The sequence below is a fragment of the Bubalus bubalis genome, chromosome 2, assembly GCF_019923935.1.
Source record: "Bubalus bubalis isolate 160015118507 breed Murrah chromosome 2, NDDB_SH_1, whole genome shotgun sequence".
Taxonomy (NCBI): Eukaryota; Metazoa; Chordata; class Mammalia; order Artiodactyla; family Bovidae; genus Bubalus; species Bubalus bubalis.
The window spans coordinates 48,578,678-48,603,099 of record NC_059158.1 but is presented as its reverse complement, the minus strand read 5'-3'; the positions used below and the strand labels follow the sequence as shown (position 1 = coordinate 48,603,099).

Here is a 24,422-nt window from a genome sequence, read left to right as displayed (position 1 = left end):
TTACACAACTTACACTGGACTAGGGAAACAGACTCTTGGAGGGCACAAACAAAACCTTGTGCGCACCAGGACCCAGGAGAAAGGAGCACTAACCCAACAGGAGACTGACCCAGACTTGCCTGTGAGTGTCCAGGAGTCTCCGGCGGAGGCGTGGGTCCGTGGTGGCCTACTGCAGGGTCAGTGGCACTGAATGCAACAGAGCATGCACCAGACAAGGCAGAACCAGAGATCTAATTGCCAATATCCGCTGGATTATCGAAAAAGCAAGACTTCCAAAAAAACATCTATTTCTGCTTTATTGACGATGCCAAAGCCTTTGACTGTGTGGATCACAATAAACTAGAAAATTCTTCAGGAAATGGGAATACCAGACCACCTGACCTGCCTCTTGAAAAATCTGTATGCAGGTCAGGAAGCACAATTAGAACTGGACATGGAATAGACTGGTTCCAAATAGGAAAAGGAGTACGTCAAGGCTGTATATTGTCACCCTGCTTATTTAACGTAAATGCAGAGTACATCATGAGAAACGCTGGGTTAAAGGAAGCACAAGCTGGAATCAAGATTGCCGGGAGAAATATCAATAAGCTCAGATATGCAGATGACACCACCCTTATGGTAGAAAATGAAGAAGAGCTAAAGAGCCTTTTGATGAAAGTGAAAGAGGAGAGTGAAAAAGTTGGCTTAAGGCCCAGCATTCAGAAAACTAATATCATGGCATCCGGTCCTATCACTTGATGGCAAATAGATGGGGAAACAATGGAAAGAGTGACAGACTATTTTTTTGGGCTCCAAAATCACTGCAGATGGTGACTGCAGCCATGAAATTAAAAGATGCTTGCTCCTTGGAAGAAAAGTTATGACCAACCTAGACAGCATATTAAGAAGCAGAGACATTACTTCGCCAACAAAGGTCTGCCTAGTCAAAGCTATGGTTTTTTCCAGTAGTCATATATGGATGTGAGAGTTGAACTATAAAGAAAGCTGAGCACCAAAGAATTGATACTTTTGAACTGTGGTGTTGGAGAAGACTCTTGAGAGTCCCTTGGATTGCAAGGAGATCCAACCAGTCCATCCTAAAGGAAATCAGTTCAGAATATTCATTGAAAGGACTGATACTGAAGCTGAACTTCCAATACTTTGGCCACCTGATGCGAAGAACTGACTCACTGGAAAAGATTCTGATGCTGGGAAAGATTGAAGGCAGGAAGAGAAGGGGACAACAGAGGATGAGATGGTTGGGTGGCATCACCAACTCAATGGACATGAGTTTGAGCAAGCTCTGGAAGTTGGTGATGGACAGGAAAGCCTGGCGTGCTGCAGTCCATGGGGTTGCAAAGAGTAGGACACGACCAAGTGACTGAACTGACTGAGGGCAAAAACCACCACAATATTGTAAGGAAATTATCCTCTAATTAAAATTAATTAGTTAATTTTTTAAAAGAGTTCAAATTTTTAAATAAGAGTTCAAAACTAAAAAAAAAAAAAAAAAAAAAAGACTCAGTGCCTAGGGGGTTAGGTCATACCTGCCTAGTACAGACCAAAATGCTATAACCCCACACGGAAAGCAGGTGTTCAGCATAAACCACACCACCTGCACCTACAGTTCAGGCACAAAAGGCCAGTCATCAGAGACTCACTGGGAAACTGCCAATCTCAAGTTCCCAGACAGCAGCTCGGTACCAACCTTACAAGCAAGTCCGTCTAAGGATGGAAGTCTCAGGCCTGCTGTGTACCCTGCTCTCTGCACCACCCCTATTCCCTACTTGCTACTCTCTGCAGGCTCCTTTCCACACCTTGTCCTTTCCATCTATCCAAATCCAAGCCTGGAAGACCACTTCTCCTCCGCAGGGCTCTGCCAACTTTTCCAGCTTCTCCTCTCCCCTTCCTCTGAACCTGTTTCCTCTGACGATTACCATTATGGCTTATTCATTCTAGAGCACATAGATTCCCCTCATACTACAGCCACTCGTCAGGATTCAACAAGAAACAGGCTCCCCAAAACTAATGATGGAGTAGACAGCAAACTCACTGCCAAGAAGCACGTCTATTCTGGGAACACAGAACTCAATCAGAGACAGCTGAGAGAACAAGTCTCCACTTTGTGTGAACCTACACAGAATCCAGGGTATTACCGACATGACTTTTCAAGAATAGGTCACAGACTAGTAAATTCTGAAAATATGGTTTAAAGAAAAACCTTACTAGTCTTTGGATGTTAGCATTTTACTATTTCAAAACCTAATATTTACTCAGCAAATACCTGAAGTATGAATCTTCTCATAGGTTTTTAGCTACAAGGGTATTTAAGGTGTTACTGTTTATAATGACAGAAAAATGTAAACTAATACATCTAATAGGAAATAAAAAGAGAGGCTTCTCAGCTGGCTCAGTGGGAAAGAATCCACACTGCCAATGCAGGAGACACAGGTTTGATCCCTGATCCAAGAAGATCCCCCATGCCGCAGAGCACCTCACCCAGTGGCCAGCTATGACGACAGAGCCTGTGCTCTAAAACCCGGGGACCACAATCACTCAGCCCACACGCTGCAATTTCTGAAGCCCCTGCACCCGAGGGCCCGTGCTCTGCAGCATGAGAAGCCACCGCAGTGAGAGGCCTGCACACTGCAGCAACATGCAGCCCCCGCTTGCAGGAGCTACAGAAAACTCACGCAGCAACGAAGACCGGCACAGCCAACCACAAGTAAATAAATATCGTCATACAGAAAACCCACACAGCAGCGAAGACCGGCACAGCCAACCACAAGTAAATAAGTAAATACCTTATAGTCATACAGAATGCCATTCACTTATTTTAAATGTACATACTGATTCAACATTTAAACATTTATGCTTATAACACACTGCTTTTTTTTTTTTCACCCTCCCTCCACACTGCTTTTTTAAACTATGAAATAACTTAGATACCTTCTTATATAAAAATATTTACATATGGAGAAATAGCAGAAATATATATATATATATGTTAATAATGCTTATCTCTATAGTGACATTAGAGTGATTTCCCAGTGGTTGCCATGGGGGAGAGGGGGTGGAGATGGGATGGATTGGGAGTTTAAGGTTAGTAAATGCAAACTATAATATTTAGAATAGATAAACAAGGTCCTACTGTATAGCACAGGAAACTATATTCAATATCCTGTGATAAACAATAATGGAAAAGAATATGCAAATAAATGTCTATACATGTATAACTAAATCCTCTGCTGCACAATAGACATTAGCACATCATTGTAAATCAACTATACTTTAATAAATTTTTTTTAAAGGGGTTTCTTATTTTCTTTCTTTTTGTTAGTATTTTAAAACTTTTCCAGAGTGAAAATATCACACAATTAACATTTTGTAACATTAATAAGTGAGATACCTGCTAATAATATCAAGTCTGGTAAACACTTATTACAGGGCTCTTTATTACACTGAATTTGCTAATAGTATGAATCAATCTCATGTCCCTTGAGATTTCACACAGTGTGAGTCACGTAACACAACCTTTTAAATACCAGATCTCCTAATACCAGCATTGATAAAGGATCATCACTGACTACATGGCTCTGACGTGTCAACCAGCACTGAACAGCAGTGTCCTTAAGAATACCATTCTGATTATCATGTGATTAACTCAAAGAACATCTTGAACAAAGTAAGTCAATTTCATGGAGCAATTCAATAAAAAGAGTTTCAGTGATAATCTTTAGGACTGTTAGCTTTCAGCTCTCAGGGTTAACTTCCCACAATAACGTTCCAAATCATTTTATTTATCATAGACAATCACAATTTTGATCCTTATGTGCATCACTGTGGACTGCAAGCTTAAGAACAGCAAGAAAACACCCCACGGATCTCTAGGAAAAGAATACCTATCCTTAACTTAGGACATGTTCTTACCTTAGCAAAAAGGTGATCCCTATACTGTTGCTGAGTAACAAAATTTTTATAACATACTACACAAGCAAAGGAGTTGATGAAAGGTCCATGCAGTGTAATTGTTGGATCACATGGAGAGTGGTCGAACCTACTTGGCAAAACAGAGGTAACATTAGAAAATCTGACATATTCTAGAGGCAGCACTAAGTTGCTTCATTTGTTAAGTTAGACACACACATTCAAGCGTTTGCACTTTTTCTACTGAAGTATTAAATAACGTTCTTTATATTCAAGAAATATCAAGTGGCTCTCATATGCCACGCAATCTCTTGAAACAGTGACCAACAGCTTAAAATTTCAAAAAACTACTCAAGATACAATAAAATGGATTTAAGCATGTTTCGCCAAATTGGTAAACTTCCAGTCTGAAAACTGTACAGCCATTATCTGTTTCTTCTTGCAAGGAACAAAATAAAACTCACAAATAATTATAAATGAATCACTAGAATAATAATGTCCTGTCAAGCTTTCCGGTGCACACCTATTTCCTAAAAATGGCTTTTAATCCTTTTAGTGTCATTTTAATCATTTAACAAATTTGTGTCATTGAAAACTGCCTCAAAGACTTTTTAAAAATTAAAACCACTTAAAATACAGTTATCTGTAGAATACTGAACCCCTCTCCAGAAGGCTCTCACAGCAGGGTCAGGCATAAGCAGGGTGAGACATCTGGAGAAGGTCAAGAGCCCCAAACTCAACTCCCCTCTTCAAACTATAAGAAGGGGAGACTAAGAAGATAAGGTGCCGGGAGCCGGCATATTGCATATTGAGTGCGTATTGCATATTGAGTGCAGCACTTTCCACAGCATCATCTTTCAGGATCTGGAATAGCTCAACTGGAATTCTATCACTGCCAGGAGCCAGTGTGAGGAACTCTGCCCGTGACAAAGGTCATGAGGAAGGAGGCTTGGCATACGCAAAGGCGGGATCAAGCCTCAGGAGTCTCCCTGGAAATTCTCGAGCATCTACCCCCAAAACCACAGTCTGCCTACTTTCTGCTTTGTGCTTTCACCTACACCTCTGACTTTACGGGGGGCTGTCCCCCACTACCTCTCTCTGAAAAAAGAATTAGCTTACAGCTCCAGTTAATAATTCCTGGGTGTGACAGTGTTTAACCTACAAACTCCTCTGAAATCCTCTAGCCTGCCTGAATAGGTTTTTCCGGCCACATGTGATTATTCAGAGCCTCCCAACTGTGAGAGGCAGGAGATGTTCTAAACTGTCTAAACACAGATTCCTTTGAGTAGTTAAAAGACTGATTAGAAATTGTATTGGTGAAGGGTTTTTCACTTATTGGGCCAATGTTTGCTGCTAAGTCTCCATACTCCTTACCTACTGTGTCCTTGGCAGTGTATTGATTGATATAATGGGTGTATAGAAATGTAAGTAGTAGCCTCAATGTTTGTAACGTTGGACCCTTGAGTTAATTCTTTTCTTGATTGAGCCCACCTCACCTTTGCCCTATAGGAATGCAGCTTTGTCCAATGCTTTTTTGGAGGCTGGTGCCTGACTTTGGAATAATCACCTTTAGAGAAAGATAAGTTTCTTAAAATGTTAACAGGCCTCCTGGCCAGAAGATGATGTAAATCACCTGAACTTTTGCATGATAAGTTTGAAAGCCTGGCTTCGATTAGGACCAGGAACTGCTGTCCTTGCATGACTCCACCCCTTCCCCCATTATCCTCTATGCACAACTTTAGATATAAAAACTACTTTGGAAAATAAAGTGCGGGCCTTGTTCACCGAAACTTGGTCTCCCCATGTCGCTCTCTCTCTCAAATTCTGGCTGAGTCTCCATCTGGAGCGCAGAACCCGCCATGCTTGCTAATTATGCCTGGGCTTCTAAGATCTGACCGGGGAGGCCTCAGTGTCTCCTCTCCTTCGGGAGAACGGAAGGACGCCTGCGGCCTACGTAAGTGGTGCAAACTTCTTGTCTTGAAGTTTTATTGGTCTCCCGCGTAAACCAAGCTACTCAGCCTCTTTTCTCCACTGACTTTTCCTACTGAGCTATCCTCATTCTATTACTCTTTACATCTCTAATTAATATCTAATTGAAGCTATTGTATCCTGATCCTCGCCGATGCCGTCCCCGCTTCAAATACCCTGGATCAGCCGGGGCTGGACCCCGGCAATAAGGACTATTTAACTCCTTTAATATTGCCTTCTCTTGATATTTACTTTCTCAAGCTCTACTATTCAAAATTCAGTAAATTATGGATCTCATAAATAGAACATTTATTATTAATTTTGCCACACTTGGTTTGCCTTTAGCATTTACTTTGCAATGACATATTATCTTTCTTTGGGCTAGCCCACATATCTGTAAATGCTTTGTCTCTCTTAAAATTTGCTAACGGACTAGATTTCTCTAAAACTGATCCAAATGTACATCAATGCAAAAAGTCTGGTCAGAATTTTATGAAACATATTAGGACTGAATATCACTAGAATAATCTGACTTCAAGCCTCCTAGGAAGCCTAAGAAATGTAAATTAGAAAAAATCATACCGTAAGAGTTTGGAACATAAAGCTACAATCACAATGGCAGAGGTGCCTCACGCTCTCAGTTCACCTTCAGCACCCACTGTTCTGAACATCACACTTACCTTTTCAAATGTCCTAAGAGAAGGTGCCCATTATCAAATTCCTTGTTACAGTGCATTATGGGACATGAAATTGGTTTCCCAGATGCTCGAATTTGGCTTCCTCTTCGGAATGAACCTTTTGTTCCAGAATTAATCGTGCCTGTTTTGAGTCCTGTATCATCAGAATATAAATTCTTAAGTTCCTATTTCAGGTAACTGTCCTTTGGACTGGTAATCAAAATTATGAAAAAACAATAAAAAAAACACTGGGCAGCATCAAATGGGTGATCCTACTTGTAATTAAGTGCTTACAAACTTTCTTATAAAAGATATAACAACCTACAAATAAATAGCTATTTGGGACAAAGAAAGCCATTAAGATCTCCAAGTAATATTATCTTGAGGAAAAGAACTGTTCCCTTAAGTTCAATAGTCAAGAAATGTCAAAGATGGAATATATTAGAAAACCAGTTGCTCTACAACCCCTGTACCTGCCTCCCTTCTGTTCATTTATATAAGTTGGCAAAGATTTTTTCCTTCTAATTCTTATTTTCTCTTTTAAGTATCTTACACACATTGTAAGGTTCAGTTGTACAGGCTGTAACTGAGACAGGGAGGGAATGGGGAGGACAAGGAGAATGCCTTCACCAGTCCTTTTATCTGGTGAAGATTATCCCTTTCTGTCATAATCTTGGTCTTACAGTCACACAACTTTCCAGCCTCAGCCAAATTCTGTTTCCAGGCAAACTCCCAATGCATGTTGTACAGTGAAAAATTTAGAGTTAAGTTCTATAAACAAAGAATTTAAAAAGTTCTAGGAGGATTCTGATATATAGTTTGACTATTATTATTTCTTATAACTTGTTTCACTCAAATACTTTGAATATTTCATATAACAAAAAATTGTATATTTATCTTTATGGCAATTTCTACCAAGTCCCTAAGCATTTAACTGGAATAAAATGTTACACCTTTAACATCATCTAGTTAGATCCCCAAATGGTTATCTATGTTGAAGGTTTCAATGCTCTTCTGTTTATGGAAGAAATGCCTCTATTAAATGCTGTCAAAACGCTTATAAATGTGTTCTATCAATAAAAAAAGACTAACAGCATTAATCACATTCAAAGAGGCATTAATAACAATACACATTTTTTTGCTTTAATTTTTTAATGCAGTCAGAATTAAGAGTAATTTTTACTGTCCATCCACATTCCAGGTGTTGCCTATTAAGACCTTTATTTAGCCATAGAGGTTCTGGATAAAAATTAAAGTGGAGAAAGCAATCAATTAGAATAAAATAAGCTTTATCCAAGAAAAGGCAAAATACAGAAAGATTTAAACAGTATAGCGTGTTGTTTTTACATTACTAAGTATTCAAATGTGTGGAAACTGGTCTAACTATAAATGTCTATAAAAAAGTTGGATTTCCAAAGCTTGAGTAATTATAGATATTGTCCTTACACTGCTAAGTCGCTTCAGTCGTGTCCGACTCTGTGCAACCTCATAGACGGCAGCCCACCAGGCTCCCCCGTCCCTGGGATTCTCCAGGCAAGAACACTGGAGTGGCTTGCCATTTCCTTCTCCAATGCAGGAAAGTGAAAAGTGAAAGTGAAGTCGCTCAGTCGTGACTGACTCCTAGCGACCCCATGGACTGCAGCCTACCAGGCTCCTCCGTCCATGGGATTTTCCAGGTAGGAGTACTGGAGTGGGGTGCCATCGCCTTCCAGTCCTTACACTACTTCTAATCAAAGAACTGAATTATAATGGCTGGATACTTTGGAATAGACTGAATGGAGTCCCTTAATGCTATTGAGAAGTAGAATCTTACTTTTTATAATTGACAGCAAAAAGACATCTCTGTTTTCCCCAGTTCTCCACTCCTCAAAGGAATGGTACCGCAGCAAGTACAGCCCAGTGCTAAAGCCGCTATGCCAGCAAGAGCCCCCTGACTCTTCAGTGCTACAGTGTGGCAGGGACCAAGCAAGAAGATAAAACAACCACATAAAAAGAATGTAACTAAAGACCTTAACTCACAGCATAAGCTTATCAGCGGCCAATGAACCAGGTGTAACCTGAAGTGATCTACAGTACCACATCTTGACAAGAATTATAAAGACAGCTAACTGAGTCATTTGTTCCCACTTGATCCGCTCAGAAAAATATATACTCAGATGTTCGTGAATTCAATTTATAGTGAATTACAATATTCTGAAATTCCAGTACTTTGGCCACCTCATGCGAAGAGTTGACTCATTGGAAAAGACTGATGCTGGGAGGGATTGGGGGCAGGAGGAGAAGGGGACGACAGAGAAAGAGATGGCTGGATGGCATCACTGACTCGATGGACATAAGTTTGAGTGAATTCTGGGAGTTGGTGATGGACAGGGAGGCCTGGCGTGCTGCGATTCATGGGGTCACAAAGAATCGGACACGACTGAGAGACTGAACTGAACTGAACTGAAAATATTCTGACAACCTGAAAGCCAGAGATTAGGCCTGAAGGGATATATTACTGACCCAACAATCATCCTAGACAAGACTTCAAAGTGTTAGATTCATATGAGAGAAACAATTTTACAAGAAATCTTGTGAGTCTTGTAGTTCTAGACCATTTTTGTATCAAAATCTTCCCAAATCTACAGATGCCCTCTAGAGGTGAGGCCCAGGCATGTATTTAAGACTCCCAGGTGATTCTGATATAGCTAAAGAGAGCAATTTTCAAGTAAACTTTTCTAAAGTAGGTCTGGAATACCAAACAATTCTTTTGTTTAGTTGAATGACAGTCAAATTTGGAACATGGTTCTAGGCTTCCTTTCTGTGTTCATATGCAAATACTCATTGCCTACTCTGGTATAATATTCAACCAACACTTATTGGACATCTCTGTGCAGAGCCGCCTTCTTAGGCACTGACACTAAAAAAGATTAATTAGGCTTCGCCTCTGTCCCCATAACATATAAATCTAGTAAAAGACACAGATATGTAAACATATCAATCCAACACAACAGGGTAAAAACTATAGGCAAAAAATGAATAAAACACTGTGGCATCAAAGATAGTTGGGCAATGAAACTTAGGCAGACTAAAAAACCTAGCACCCTCTAGTACTGAATGTAGTACTTACTTGCCTGTGGCTAACCCCACGGGCAAGTAAGAAAAAAGGAAAAGGCATTTAAGAGGGAGGATAGGGCAAGGGGGTAGTTTGCCAGGCACAATCATACTGGGAGATAAGAAGGAAATGCAGTGTCAGGGAGTAGCCAAGTGTCAAAATACCTACAAATTACTGGAATTATTTTAAAAGTGGCAATTTGATTCTGTTCAAAGAAAAGCCCTCTGAAAACTATAGAACAAGATATCCAGGTTCAAAGTTGAGCACTGCATACATAGATTATTTCTAAGACTTTTTGCAACTAAACTTTTGGCTGGATTAAATCCACAGCTAAGGTTTCTGTGAGTAACCCAAGCCTCTAAGGGCTCAGTGGGTCTTGTACAAGACAGGCTAGAAAAGCTGCCTTGATGGGACTATCCTGAAAGTGTTAGTTGCTCAGTCGTGTCCAACTCTTTGCAACCCCATGGACTGAAGCCTGCCAGGCTCCACTGTCCATGGGATTCTCCAGGCAAGAATACTGGAGCGAGTTGCCATTCCCTTCTCCAAGGGATCTTCCCAACCCAGGGATCGAATCCAAGTCTCCCACATTGCAGGCAGATTCTTTACTGTCTGAGCCACCAGGGAAGCCCCAAGGGACTGTCCTACTGACTCAAAAATTTTACCAAATTATCTGGTGGAAGGAAAATGCTCCACAGTGATTCCTCCAGGAATCTCAGGTCTGTAGAGTTAGTAATGAAGAAGCTACCCACTGCTTTAGATGAGCCTCCTGTGTCGACACTTCCAACAAAATATCTACATAGGTTGCATGGACAAATAAGTAAATGATAATCTTTTCCATCTCAGCTTAAATTCCATTTCCTTATAGAATCCTGACCTCAAATAACCCGTTACACACCTTCACATAGCCTCACATAGTACTATTTCATGTAGGACACACATGAATGAATAAATGAGCAATATCTAATCTGCTCAAGGATTTCTTTTATTCAAAATACATTTTTGCCAAAATAGGAAGACAACTGGTAGGTAAAGCAGACCTCCAGTTAAGTAAATTTTAATACTTTATATACTTAATAGCAACTGAATAAACAGACAAAATGCCTTAGGGCTTCAGGGAAGCCTCTGATCTCTAAAGAATACCTGGCATTTTTAACCACTGGTCCACACACAGTCTTGCTGCTTCTGTATCAGAATGTCCTCGAATAAATTCCAATTCTTGTAACCCATGAGCATGCTGAAAATCAATTTTTTCCTAAAGATATTAAGAAAAAAAATCAATTAAACTGTGATTACTAATCTTGTTTCCTTAAGAAAATGATTTTGTCACAACAGTGATCAGAAAATACTGATTATCCTTTATCCCTGTAACTCCAAGTCTAGAACTCTATCCTAAGGAGCTAAATCAAACCAAAGTTTCCTGCTCTAAATAAGATGTTGATCCCAATGTCATCTATATTTGCACACAGTTTGCAACAACTTAATCTCCAACAATAGGGTACTGTTTAAATCACGGTGTGTACATTTCATGAAAGTCATTAGAAACACTAACCAAACTTTTCTGTGAATTAGGAGTATACTTTTGATATCAAGTATGTTACCAAATTGTATTAAATGAATAGGGTCAAATATAAGCAAAGATTATTTCAAGCTATATGTAACTCTGCCTGCTGAGAGGGAAAAAGGCAGAAGATAAATATGATAAATGTCAATGGTTATCTCTGGAATGGAAATATGAATGATTATTTTCATCCTTACATTTTAAAACATTTTTTTTCAAATTTTCCAAATGTAGTCTGAAGTATATAGAAGCCTATTAAATATTTGTTCAATGAACAGTGTAAGAGCAGACCCTCATTAGTACTTAATATGTACCAGTACAAAACATCTACTCCATCTAGATCAAAGGTTGGCAGATTTTTTCCATAAAGGGCCACAGGATAAATATTTAAGGCTCTGCAGCCCATATAGTCTCTTTTGCAACTACTCAACTCTGCTGCTGCAGCACAAAAGCAGCCATAGATAATATGTAAACAAATGGACATGGCTATGTTCCAATAAAACTTTATTTACAAAAACAGGCAGTGGGCCAGCGCCAACTACTAAACTAGATGCTTTAGACTTTACAGTCTCTAAATCTTTCTGGTTATGTTACTAATAAATCTATTTGCATACTCTAATCATGCTGTATCTATAGGTTGGTACAAAAGTAATTGTGGTTTCAGACCATGAATTTTAAATCATTATAACTAGGCTCAACATATCTTTATTAATCAAAATAGGAACCATTACAATCAACACATTTTTGCCAACAAGAAATGTTTATTCCTGTAGCATAAAAATCCATGCTTTGGGATTCAATGAACTCTTGGGAAACATTTTCTGCCTCTTGCTGTTGTGGAAGTGTTTTCGCTGCAAAAAGTTGTTGAGATGCTTGAAGAAAGTGGTAGTTGGTTGGTGAGACAGGTTAATATGGTGGATGAGGCAAAACTTTGTAGCCCAATTAGTTCAACTTTTGAAGTGTTGGCTGTGCAATGTATAGTCCAATGCTGTCATGGAGAAGAACTGGGCCCCACTGGTCACCACTGTTGACCAACACTGGTGCCAGGCACTGCAGTTTTCCGTGCATCTAATCGATTTGCTAAGCATACTTCTCAGATGGAAGGTTTCACAGGGATTCAGAAAGCTGTAGTGGATCAGACTGGCAGCAGACTACTAAATAGTGATCATGACCTTTTTTTGGTGCAAGTTGGACTTTGAGAAGTGCTTTGGAGCTGCTTCTCAGCCCAACCACTGAGCTGGTCGTCATTGTTTGTCATAAAAATCCACTTTTCATTGCATGTCATAATCCAATCCAGAAGTGATTCATTGTTATTGCATAGAATTAGAGAAGACAGTTCAAAACAACAATATTTTTTATTTGGTCAGCTCACGAGGCACCCACTTTATTGAGCTTTTTCACCTCTCCAATTTGCTTCAAATGCTGAATGACCATAAAATTGTCCATGTTGAGCTCTTCCGCAACTTGTGTAGTTGTAAGAGGACCAGCTTCAATAAAGGCTCTCCGTTGGTCACTGTCAACTTCCGCTGGCTGGCCACTACACTCCTCATCTTCAAGGTTCTGGTCTTCTTTGCAAAACTTCTTGAATCAGCACTGCACTACACGTTCCTTAGCAGTTCCTGGGCCAAATGTGTTGTCGATGTTGCGAGTTGTCTCTGCTGCTTAATGAACCATTTTGAACTCGAGTAAGAAAATCGCTTGAATTTGCTTTTAGTCTAGTATCATTTTCCATAGTCTAAATACATATAAAATAAACAGTAAGATATCAGAAAAAAAATACAGCAGGAAATGTGCATTAAAATGATGCATAACATAATCACATTTATTTAAGAATGTATTTCAATATCAAATGGCAAAGTTCAACAATGCAAAACTGCAATTACTTTTGCACCAACCTAATAACAATTAATACTTATTAACCACTTACCATGTGCCAGGCACTATTCTAAAAGCATCTTAGATCTAATTCTCTCAATAACTCTGTAAGACGGGTACCAGTATGGTTCCCATTTTATAATGGGAAAACTGAGGCATATGAAGTTCAAATACATTGCACAGGGACAAATAACAATACCAGGATTTAAACTCTCATTCTCTAATCTGATTCTAGAACTCATGCACTTAACCAGTATACCATACTGTATCTCAAAAAGGTTTTTATATCCTTAAAAAGAAATAACAAAGCCACAAACACTAGATTTGCAAGAAACAGACCAGGATACTGAATGACCCTGTTAGCAATGTAACAGGACCTTCTATCAGCATAGGTAAGAGGGGGACAGGGAGATTCAAGATTGTAATCAGAAAAAAAATCAGCTACATAACACTGTTCTAAGTATAGCCATAGAGTACTAATTCTCCAAAGATGCTAATATGCATTATATAGCTATTCCTACATATGTTAGGGGCACATCCCCTCTTGCGAGTCATTTTAACTCCTGGAATATCAACAAGCAAAGCTGGTAACTGGTCAACTAGTCAAGCACAACACATTATCTCTAAAAGTGATTTATTCAGTGAAGATTTTAATAGATTTTATTTTTTTTAAAACATTTCCGTCAAAAGAGATGGACAAACCACTTTAACAGTGAGACACCAAAAATCAAAAGGCCTAGACGAGCTGGAAGACGTTTTCTACTATATTCTGTAGTCACAGTTAACACCTACTACAATTCTTCAAGAATTAGTTTTATTATCTTTTTTTCTAGGTAGTTTATTTTGGTTTTTGTTTTCTGTCATCTATCGATAGTTTTTTTAAAAATAAGCTATATATAAGGAAAACCAAATTTTCAAAAAACCATGAATGGATAGCAAGCAAGGAGCTACAGAACCTGTGTGAGTCACTTTCTCTTTAAGAAAGAAATCTAGAAAAATGCATTCTTTAAAATTGGGTAAACAAGAAATTCAAAGTTTTAAAAAACTTTCTCCAACAAGCTAAAGTCTTTAATACAATGAATGACGTTTGTATAGGTAAAAGTTGAAACTACCCTTGAGAAAAACCCTTGCTGTCATAGCAACTACTCTGAACTCATCACAAAAGCAGTGAGCATCACTGAGGAAATGGGCAGAAAAGAGGACAGCTTGATAACCACTCCTCTCTCAGAGACTTTCCCCATACACACACACTTAATGTAATTTGCGGAAAGCTTCCTAAAAATGAATAGTGTCTCTGCCAGGAAAGAAATAATCTTTTTTTAAAAAAATATCACTAATGTATTAAGCATTTTAAACATACAATTAGAATATTATGCTCTAGTTTAATTGGTATTACATTATAAAGTATTAATAAAAGTCCCCAAAGGTACTTCTAAATTTAAAGATTAAGGTATTTTACATTAGATTAAGCAGATACTAAAACAAAGGCGACAGAAATATATAAATTCCTTTATAATAACCAACGGAACAAGGAAGCAAAAACATACATGGTAAAATTATTCTGTGATTTGTATTTCCATTTTTAAACTCCCAAGAGGAAGTTTTTTTACCCAACTGGCCAACATTTTACTCCTAATAGACATTTGGCAGTATTGGGAGAGTTTTCTAAGGTAATTTCATTTGGTAACCTTCTGTAAAGCAAGTCAAAGTTTGAAATGGTTTATATCATGCAAGATTCTAAAGCAGGCTTCATCTTCTACTGCCCTAATTCAATAACAGAAGGAAGAGGTTGAAGTGAAAGTGGTCTGGCTCTACTGCACAGAAAATAACCTTTCAACAGCTTGAAGCCCTGATAAACTGTGATAAAGTAACTAGAAACTTATATAATTCCATGAGTTTAAATTCCCAAAATAAAGTTCACTCAAGTCTACTTTTTCTTTTTGTTGGTCTGTATACATACATGATCAAAATCCAACAAACAAAAACAGATATAAAATGCCATCACGAACTACTACTAAATCAGTGAGCTATACAGATTTCATGCTGAACTTATATCCAATTATGTATCTTTTGATTATGTAAGTGTCTATTTAACTTTCTTACAAACAATTCTATAATCTGGTAAAACACCAATGAAAGCAGCCACATACCCTGAAGGCCCTGTTCTTTTCTTCTTTCTGCTGTTTCTCCACTTCAACATGGCGGGCTAGGCGTGCCAGAGTCAAGGCGACTTTATCCTTCTGATGGTCAATATGGTCTTTATGCTTATCCTATAATTGAAAACAATTTTCATTACTTTTAGCTAACAAAATGAGCTTTGGGATTACATATATCCATTTACCAAAGAGTTACTATACTAAAGAACCATTTACAGAACTTCCCTGGCAGTCCAATGGTTAAGACTCTATGCCTCCACTGTAGGGGGCATGGGTTTGATTCCCAGTCAGGAAGCTAAGATTCCGCATGCCATGTAGTACAGCCAAAAAAATAAAAAGAACCACTTACTTTTTTAAATTTTATTTTATATTGGGGCACAGTTGATTTACAATGTTGTGTTAGTTTCAGGTATACAACAAAGTGATTCATTTACAAATATACATATATCCATTCTTTGCAGATTCTTTTTCCATATAGGTTGTTACAGAATACTGAGTTCCCTGTGTTACACAGCAGGTCCTTGTTGATTAAGGAACTATTTACTTTAATATTATCAAATTTCTAAGAACTTGTCTTGTTTATGTTTAAATTGTGGTAGTCTGTAGGACAGCTAATCACCCACCAGCAGCTTTGATTTTCACAAAGTTACATAACCTATCAATCATCCTTATATCCTTCTCTTTTTAGGTTTACTCATTTATTTTTTGGCTGCGGTGGGTCTTTCTGCTGCACATGGGCTTTCTCTAGCTGCGGCAAGCAGAGGCCACTCTTACCGAGGACAGGCTCTAAGGCGCAGGGGCTTCAGCAGCGGCAGCACACAGCCTCCACAGTTGCAGCTCGGGGGCTCTAGAGCGCGGGCCGCAGCAGGTGTGGCCCGTGGGCTTAGCTGCTCTGTGCCATGTGGGAATCTTCTCAGAATGGTGTCCCCTGCATTCCAAGGTGGATTCTTAAGCACTGGACTACTAGAGAAGTCCCATCTTTATTTCCTTTATAACCATCTGGATACTGAAGAGTTTGGCTCTGCTTTGCTCTGAGCCTGTAAGGTAATCTTGAGCCATTAGTCCACCCACTAAAAGGTGTGACAGTGCAAACACTCTTGGCTCTGAATTTTCAGCAATTCCTGGACAGTATGTATATAAGAGAAATTATTGATTAAAAAGAAATGATCTAATTTCTGTTTTCTGGCCCAACATACAAGGAAGAATCTTAGAAGTCGCCACTCAATTATAACAAGTAAAAAGCTTGAATGAACTGTGAAGTCAACTGAGTGGAGCAGAAACCCATGCATGGAAACCTCAGTGGGACCAGTGCTGGTGTGGGGACCTGGCCTTGGAACTGACCAGGCGCTGGGAGCTCCATGTGGACAAGTTTTAACCAGACTTAAATGCCAGAGGAACTCAGTCATGCGAGGGCCTCACCCTCTCGTGAGGCTCTTCAGAAGCTTTACCAGGTCTTCAGTGACGGCTGAAGAAAAATCCCATCGTGTTTCCAGTGCGGGGAGAAAAAAGTGAGTATTTTGAAGCATGTCAAGAGCATTAAGTTCTTATTGATGTGTGCCCTTCAGAGAAACTACTTCATGAGAAACTACAACCTGAGAGACAGGAAACAGCCATCCTCCCAGGAGAGTGGAAGGCCTGGGAAGCCCTGACATGGTTCCAGTCCAGGGATGCAAGCTCTCCGTGGCTGAGACCAGTCGCACAGAGCACGACTCTTCTGCTTACTGCAGCTCCTTTACCTAGGACAGCATGTCCACTTTCCACATGAAAACTACAAGCATACCAAAGGGCAGAAACACAGTGTGAAGAGCAAGCAAAGAATGTCAGAGCTGGTACGGATGTTGGAATTATCAGACCAGGAATCTAAAACTACCAAGATTACTATGCTTAGAGCCCTAATGGAAAGAGCAGGCAACATGCAAGAACAGATGTGTAATGTAAGAGAGATGGAAATCCTAAAAGAGAACCAAAAAGAAATCACACATCAAAACACCACAACACAAGTGAACAGTGCCTTTGATGGCTCACCACAGACTGCACACCACAAAAGGCAAAAATCTCTGAGCGTGAGAGTATGTCAACAGAAACTTCCAAAACTGGAAGACAGGAAAAAAGACTGGAAAAAAAAAAAAAAAAAAAAATATATATATATATATATAAGAACTGTTGGGCTTCCCTGGTGGCTCAGATGGTAAAGAATTACCTGCAATGCAGGAGACGTGGGTTCAATCCCTGGGTTGGGAAGATGGCCTGGAGAAAGGCATGGCAACCCACTCCAGTATTCTTGCCTGCAGAATCCCCACAGACAGAGGAGCCTGGCAGACTACTGTCCAAGGGGTCACAAATAGTCATGACTGAGTGACACAGTCCATGGGGTCGCAAAGAGTCGGACACAACTGAGCAACTAAGCACAGCACACACACGAGAACTGTTACGAAAGATACAGCAAATGCATAATGGGAATGCCAGGAGAAAGAAAAAGGAACAGAGGAAACATCTGAAGCAATAACAACAATTTCGCCAAATTAATAGCAGACACCAAATCAGAAATCAAGGAAGAAATAAAACCTTTCTTTGCAGATGACATGCTTTTCCTAAGAAAATAACATGCAAATAAACCAAACAGAGTTAGGGGTGAAGTAACTTACTATGAACAAAGCTAGTGGAGGTGATGGAATTCCAGTTGAGCTATTCCAAATCCTGAAAGATGATGCTGTGAAAGTGCTGCACTCAATATGCCAGCAAATTTGGAAAACTCAGCAGTGGCCACAGGACTGGAAAAGGTCAGTTTTCATTCCAATCCCACAGAAAGGCAATGCCAAAGAATGCTCAAACTACCGCACAATTGCACTCATCTCACACTCTAGTAAGGTAATGCTCAAAATTCTCCAAGCTAGGCTTCAGCAATACGTGAACCATGAACTTCCAGATGTTCAAGCTGGTTTTCGAAAAGGCAGAGGAACCAGAGATCAAATTGCCAGCATCCGCTGGATCATGGAAAAGGCAAGAGAGTTCCAGAAAAACATCTATTTCTACTTTATTGACTATGCCAAAGCCTTTCACTGGGTGGATCACAACACACTGTGGAAAATTCTGAAAGAGATGGGAATACCAGACCACCTGACCTGCCTCTTGAGAAACCTATATGCAGGTCAGGAAGCAACAGTTAGACCTGGACATGGAACAATAGACTGGTTCCAAATAGGAAAAGGAGTACGTCAAGGCTGCATATTGTCACCCTGCTTATTTAACGTATATGCAGAGTACATCATGAGAAACGCTGGGCTGGAGGAAGCACAAGCTGGAATTAAGATTGTCAAGAGAAATATCAATAACCTCAGATATGCAGATGACACCACCCTTATGACAGAAAGTGAAGAGGAACTGAAAAGCCTTTTGATGAAAGTGAAAGAGGAGAGTGAAAAAGTTGGCTTAAAGCTCAACGTTCAGAAAATGAAGATCATGGCATCTAGTCCTATCACTTCACGGGTAATAGATGGGGAAACAGTGGAAAGAGTGACAGACTTTATTTTTTGGGGCTCCAAAATCACTGCAGATGGTGACTGCAGCCATGAAATTAAAAGACGCTTACTCCTTGGAAGGAAAGTTATGACCAACCTAGATAGCATATTCAAAAGCAACAAAGGTCCGTTTAGTCAAGTCTATGGTTTTTCCAGTGGTCATGTATGGATGTGAGAGTTGGACTGTGAAGAAAGCTGAGCACCGAAGAATTGATGCTTTTGAACTGTGGTGTTGGAGAAGACTCTTGAGAGTCCCTTGGACTGCAAGGAGATCCAACCAGTCCATTCTAAAGGAGATCAGCCCTGGGTGTTCTTTGGAAGGAATGAGGCTAAAGCTGAAACTCCAGTACTTTGGCCATCTCATGCAAAGAGTTGACTCATTAGAAAAGACTCTGATGCTGGGAGGGATTGGGGGCAGGAGAAGGGGATGACAGAGGATGAGATGGCTGGATGGCATCACGGACTCGATGGACGTGAGTTTGAGTGAACTCTGGGAGTTGGTGATGGACAGGGAGGCCTGGCATGCTGCAATTCATGGGTTGCAAAGAGTCGGACATGACTGAGTGACTAAACTGAACTGAACTGACTGAACCTGTGTAATGAGACATTTACAGCAGTTTTATTCATAACCTTAGAAGCAACCAAGCACCTTCAATAGGTAAATGGATAACTGTATATATCCCGATGATGGAGTATTATTCACTGCTAAAAAGAAATACTCATTGGAAGGACTGATGCTGAAGCTCCAATACTTTGGCCACCTGATGCAAAGAGCTGACTCATTAGAAAAGACACTGATCCTGGGAAAGACTGAAGGCCAGAGGAGAAGGGGACGACAGAGGACAATGGCCTCAGCATCACTGGTTGGATCACATCACTGACTCAATGGACATGAGTCTGAACAAGCTCCAGGAGATGGTGAAGGACAGGGAAGCCTGGCATGCTACAGTCCATGGGGTTACAAACAGTCGAACATAACTGAGTGACTGAACAACAAAAAAGAAATGAGCTACCAAATCTTTAAAAGACATGGAAGAATACCTAAATACGTATTCCTACATGAAAGTAGCCAATCTGGAAACACTACATACTGTATGGTTCCAACTATATGGCATCCTGGAAAAGGCAAATCTATAGTGACAATTAAAAAAAAAAAATCAGTGGTTGCCAGGGGGAACAGGAGAGGGAGGGGTGAATTGGTAGAGTACAGAGGATTTTTAGGGTAGAAAATTTATTCAGTAGGACACTTTACAGGTAGGTATCTTACTACATTTGTTCAAACTCATAGAACGTATAACTCCAAGAGTGAACCCTAATGTAAACTATGGACTTTGGGTGATACTGTGTCAACAACAGGCTCACTGATTATTTCAGATGTACCACTATGTTGGGGGAAGTTGATAGTGAGGGAAGCTATACATTGTGGGCAGAGGTATATGGGAAGTCTCTTCCTCTTTTTTTGCTGTGAATCTAAAATAAAAGTTTTCTTAAAAAATAAACTCTATTAAAAATGTTTTCTACCAGAAAGATTGGTTTAGTAAGATATTAATTACACACGTACAAACCAAAGTTTATGTAAAGTGGGAAAGAGTTGCATCAAGTAAACCAAGCAGCGGGTGTGATTCTGCAGGCACACAGGAGTTCCACTGAAGTGAACACATATAACAAGACTGACTGGGGTTTCTGTGAAGGCTGCATTTCTGCAGTAAAGAGTGTTCACAGCATCACTCTGGGTGGGAGTCGTCCCAACGGCCATACCACTGCACAAGATAGTAGGTGGCATCCCACCAACTCCAAAATGTCCTTTTACAAGTCAGAGGACAATGCAGGGGGTGTGGGCTGGATCTCTGGTTGGAGAGCTAAGATCCCACAGGCCTCATGGCCAAAAACCCAAAACATAAACAACAGAAGCAATACTGTAACAAATTCAACAAAGACTATAAAAATGGTCCATATTTAAAAAAATCTTTCAAAAAAGAAAGCAAGCAGAAAAGCAGATCTGGGAGATAATCTGTTGGGAGTAGATGAAAAGAAATGCTAGCTAGAGAAAGGAAGAACTTCAACTTTGAAATCTTTGCATTTAAAAATGACAAAATGGAAGTACTTTAAACAAGAATGTTTTCTCTTAAAGGGTAAAGAAACAAACCATGTGCAGCAGGGTGATATTCATTGGATACTTTTCTACCACAAACTTGGGTTTGGGGATCAAGGTTGTTGGTTAAAGCCAGGCATGAGTGGGTCATCTATGAACACCCACTCTCTCCGGAAAGCCAAGTCCCAGGAATTTCCATGGTTAGTGATCCAAGACGAGGGCTGGCCTCAGATCTCACTTAATCCCACAACAGAGGGAACGCAGATATTAAAATGCATGCTAGGGAATTCACCGATTAGGTCAGAGAAGGCCTTATTTGGGACAGAAGTTTAACAGGTAATCCAAAGGTTCAATAGGTTCAGAAATAAATTTTAAATGATCAGAACTCAGGGAGGTAAAACTTATTGCAGGCCACCTTGTTGGTGACCTAACTGCAGAACCAAAGCTTCAGTATCATCAGGCACATGGGCAGAAATTGAACTAGTTTTAGGCTAGATGAAAATGTCTTAAACGTTTCCTGTAGGACTAAGATGAATAGGGACTAATATACTCTTCAGTTTGGGAATTCCCACCATTCCATTAGTGCCACAATGCTTGCAATTTAAGGTGAACTCACAAAATTCCAGGACTCTTCCTAGGCTAGATTTGGCAGTCTCCGCAAAATCCTATAGTCTAAAGAAGATTTTTCTAAGAAAGGTCAGGCTTTCAGATATGTAACTTCTCAAACTAGAAATGGAACTGGCTCTGGTAAGAACAATGTGCTTCATGTTTCATTCAGAAAGTTATTCCCAGCTGTAGATTCTGAGTCATCTTTCTTGAAGCACTTGCTGTGGTTACCCTGGATTAACTTCTGTATTAAATACTACTACAGAGTAACATTGGAGAAGGCAATGGCAACCCACTCCGGTACTCTTGCCTGGAAAATCTCATGGACGGAGGAGGCTGGTGGGCTGCAGTCCATGGGGTTGCTAAGAGTCGGACACGACTGAGCGACTTCACTTTCACTTTTCACTTTCATGCATTGGAGAAGGAAATGGCAACCCACTCCAGTGTTCTTGCCTGGAGAATCCCAGGGACGGGGGAGCCTGGTGGGCTGCCATCTATAGAGTCGCAGAGTCGGACACGACTGAAGCAACTTAGCAGCAGCACACAGTAACATTAGAGTCCACAATGATAGCAAATTATCAGCAAGAAAGTGTATCCATTGTGTTATTTGGGAGGAGATGCACAGGAAAGAAAAGTCCTATGAAATATACTGGGGAGGAAGGGTCTCTATATGCTTATATATTAAATATATATATTTTTGGCTGTCCCACATGGCACACAGGATCTGTTTCTAGGGACTGAACCAGTGCCCCTGAAGTGGTAGCGGAGCATCTTAACCACTGGACCACCAGGAAAGTCCCTGTTTGTCAATACCTTACATCTGAGTCAGTTTTTCTTCCATACCCACCCCGTCCCACTAGGGAAGCTGTGTAGGGTCCTAACAGAATTAAGAAGAAAGTTTCAACACCAGAAAAAGCAGATTCTAGTTAGTCCCTATGAAAAAATTTTTTAAACTAGAAAGTGAGAACCAGAGGTATGATTCCAGTGACACAGTCTGACATACAAATCCGTGGAGGAGTGGAAGGTTACAGAATGAGGGCCACACTGAGGAAGGAAGAGACTGCTGCAGAGCCTCGGAAGCCAGGTTCCCGTGGCCTGCCCCTGCAGCCCATCGACGCTCACCCCGGACGCTAGGAGACCTCTCACACACAAAGCAAATCTGAGTTGTGTCCTAGAAATGGCAGCAGACTAAAGATACTGGTTAAATCTGAGTGCACATATCCACAAAAGACAAGCCTATACAGGAGACACTAAGCAAGAATTCTTCTGCTCTAGAAGATAATGTTTATCTTTTAATGGAGTTTGGTAGTTAGTATCAAAATTCCAAGTCTAAAAACATACAGCCTGGGCAGGACAGGAAGAGGGCTTTCTCCTGACATCTGATCTGCAGTAGTGGGGTTCAGTGGTGGGTCTCCTAACTCGGGCAGGGGCAAGGGAGGGAGCAAAGCCTGATGGCGGGGTCCCTCATTCTGCCACATCCCTCCTCTCTCTTCTGGCTAAGAGAGTAGGGGGGCTTCCCAGGTGCCACAGTGGTAAAGGGGCTGCCTGTCAGTGCAGGAGGTGCAAGAGACACAGGGTGGTCCCTGGGCCGGGAAGGTATCCTCGAGTAGGAAATGGCAATCCTCTCCAGTATTCTTGCCTAAAAAATTCCATGGACAGAGGAGCTTGGTAAGCTACAGTCTATGCGGTCACAAAGAGTTGGACAGGACTGACCACATTTTACCAAGTAAGGGTGTTTTCAAAAGGGAACCAGTATCAATTTGTGTCTTTATTTCATAAGAATGAAGACACAAATTCAAGCTAATACTTCAAAACCTCCCTCAGAAGTTTCCTTAATGAATAAACTTAACCTTGTGAAAAACTAGCTACACTGTCCTGATCTTTCTTTTTGCTACAGATGAATACACTGCTTCAAACTTGAAATCAGTTCAGCTGAACTTGAAATCAGTTCTGACTATGAACTCATAACTTTTATGAACTTAGCTCATAAAAGATCATCAGGAATCATGTCCAATGAGAATTCCACTATTTAGGCAAAAATTTTACCAAAGAAATTAATACTTTCATATACTAATCAGTTTAACGAGCTAACAAAAATTTCCTGGTAACTTAAAATTCTAGCATTGCTATGAAACTGTGACCTGCTATATGAACCGCAAAATCATTAACCAGGCGAATGACGCAGCACAAAAATCCCACCTTTTCATGGAAGCTCTAACATACACATTTCAATGTCTTTCTTATCACTTGTATTTGTTTTAAAATGAAAATGATCCTATTTTTGGTAAAAATACTTAGAAACAACCAAATCTAGAAAGCTAAAAATTAAAATGTTAACAGTATTTATTTCTGTCTAGAGGGACTTTTTCCTTTTCTAAACTGTTTTCAAGTATTTCTACATCAGAATATGCAATAAAACTGTTAACGTAGTGAACAACAAAAAGTGTTGAAGATTTCAACCTTCTGTTTGGAAATGCAATGCGTGCATGTCTGCTAGGTCGTTTCAGTCGTGTCTCACTCTGTGCGACACTATGGACAGCAGCCCACCAGGCTCCTCTCCACAGGATTCTCTAGGCAAGAACACTGGAGGGGTGGCCATTTCCTTCCCCAGGGGAAATGCGATGGATTTGGTTTAAATCACTACTTTTCACCTTTTAAAAATATAAGTTTAACATCTATCCTTCACAAAAGCAGGTGGAAATTTTGTCTCTACAAGGAACATAATCTTCTTAGTAAATTGTATTTAACTTTTTCCCTCTGGGTTTCTTTTCGTCTCTAGAAGTACAATGGCTGCATTACATTATTGCCCAAACAGAACAGAAACACACTGATCAGGAATTAGGGCAAGTCGTTCTCAGTTCAACAGGCTGAAGAGAATTCCTGAAACAATGCCTTACTTCACACAAACTCCAGTTTCAAAGCCTGCTTCTCACTGATCAGGCCTTCAAAGTTGGGGTCCATGGTTTGGTCTC

General features: G+C 40.1%; 1 protein-coding gene across 6 annotated transcripts in view; it reads right to left on the bottom strand.

The window, feature by feature from the left end:
* The window catches only part of ZNF451 (zinc finger protein 451), a 96,618-nt gene that overhangs the window by 51,109 nt on the left and 21,087 nt on the right, over positions 1–24,422 (bottom strand). For all 6 annotated transcript variants that reach the window (XM_044932010.2, XM_044932017.2, XM_044932023.2 and 3 more), the window contains 4 exons: positions 15,229–15,348; positions 10,786–10,897; positions 6,555–6,705; positions 3,910–4,036 (listed from right to left, as the gene is read on the bottom strand). In XM_044932010.2, the coding sequence (XP_044787945.1) occupies positions 3,910–4,036; positions 6,555–6,705; positions 10,786–10,897; positions 15,229–15,348 (510 nt within the window). The remainder of the gene's footprint in view (positions 1–3,909; positions 4,037–6,554; positions 6,706–10,785; positions 10,898–15,228; positions 15,349–24,422) is intronic.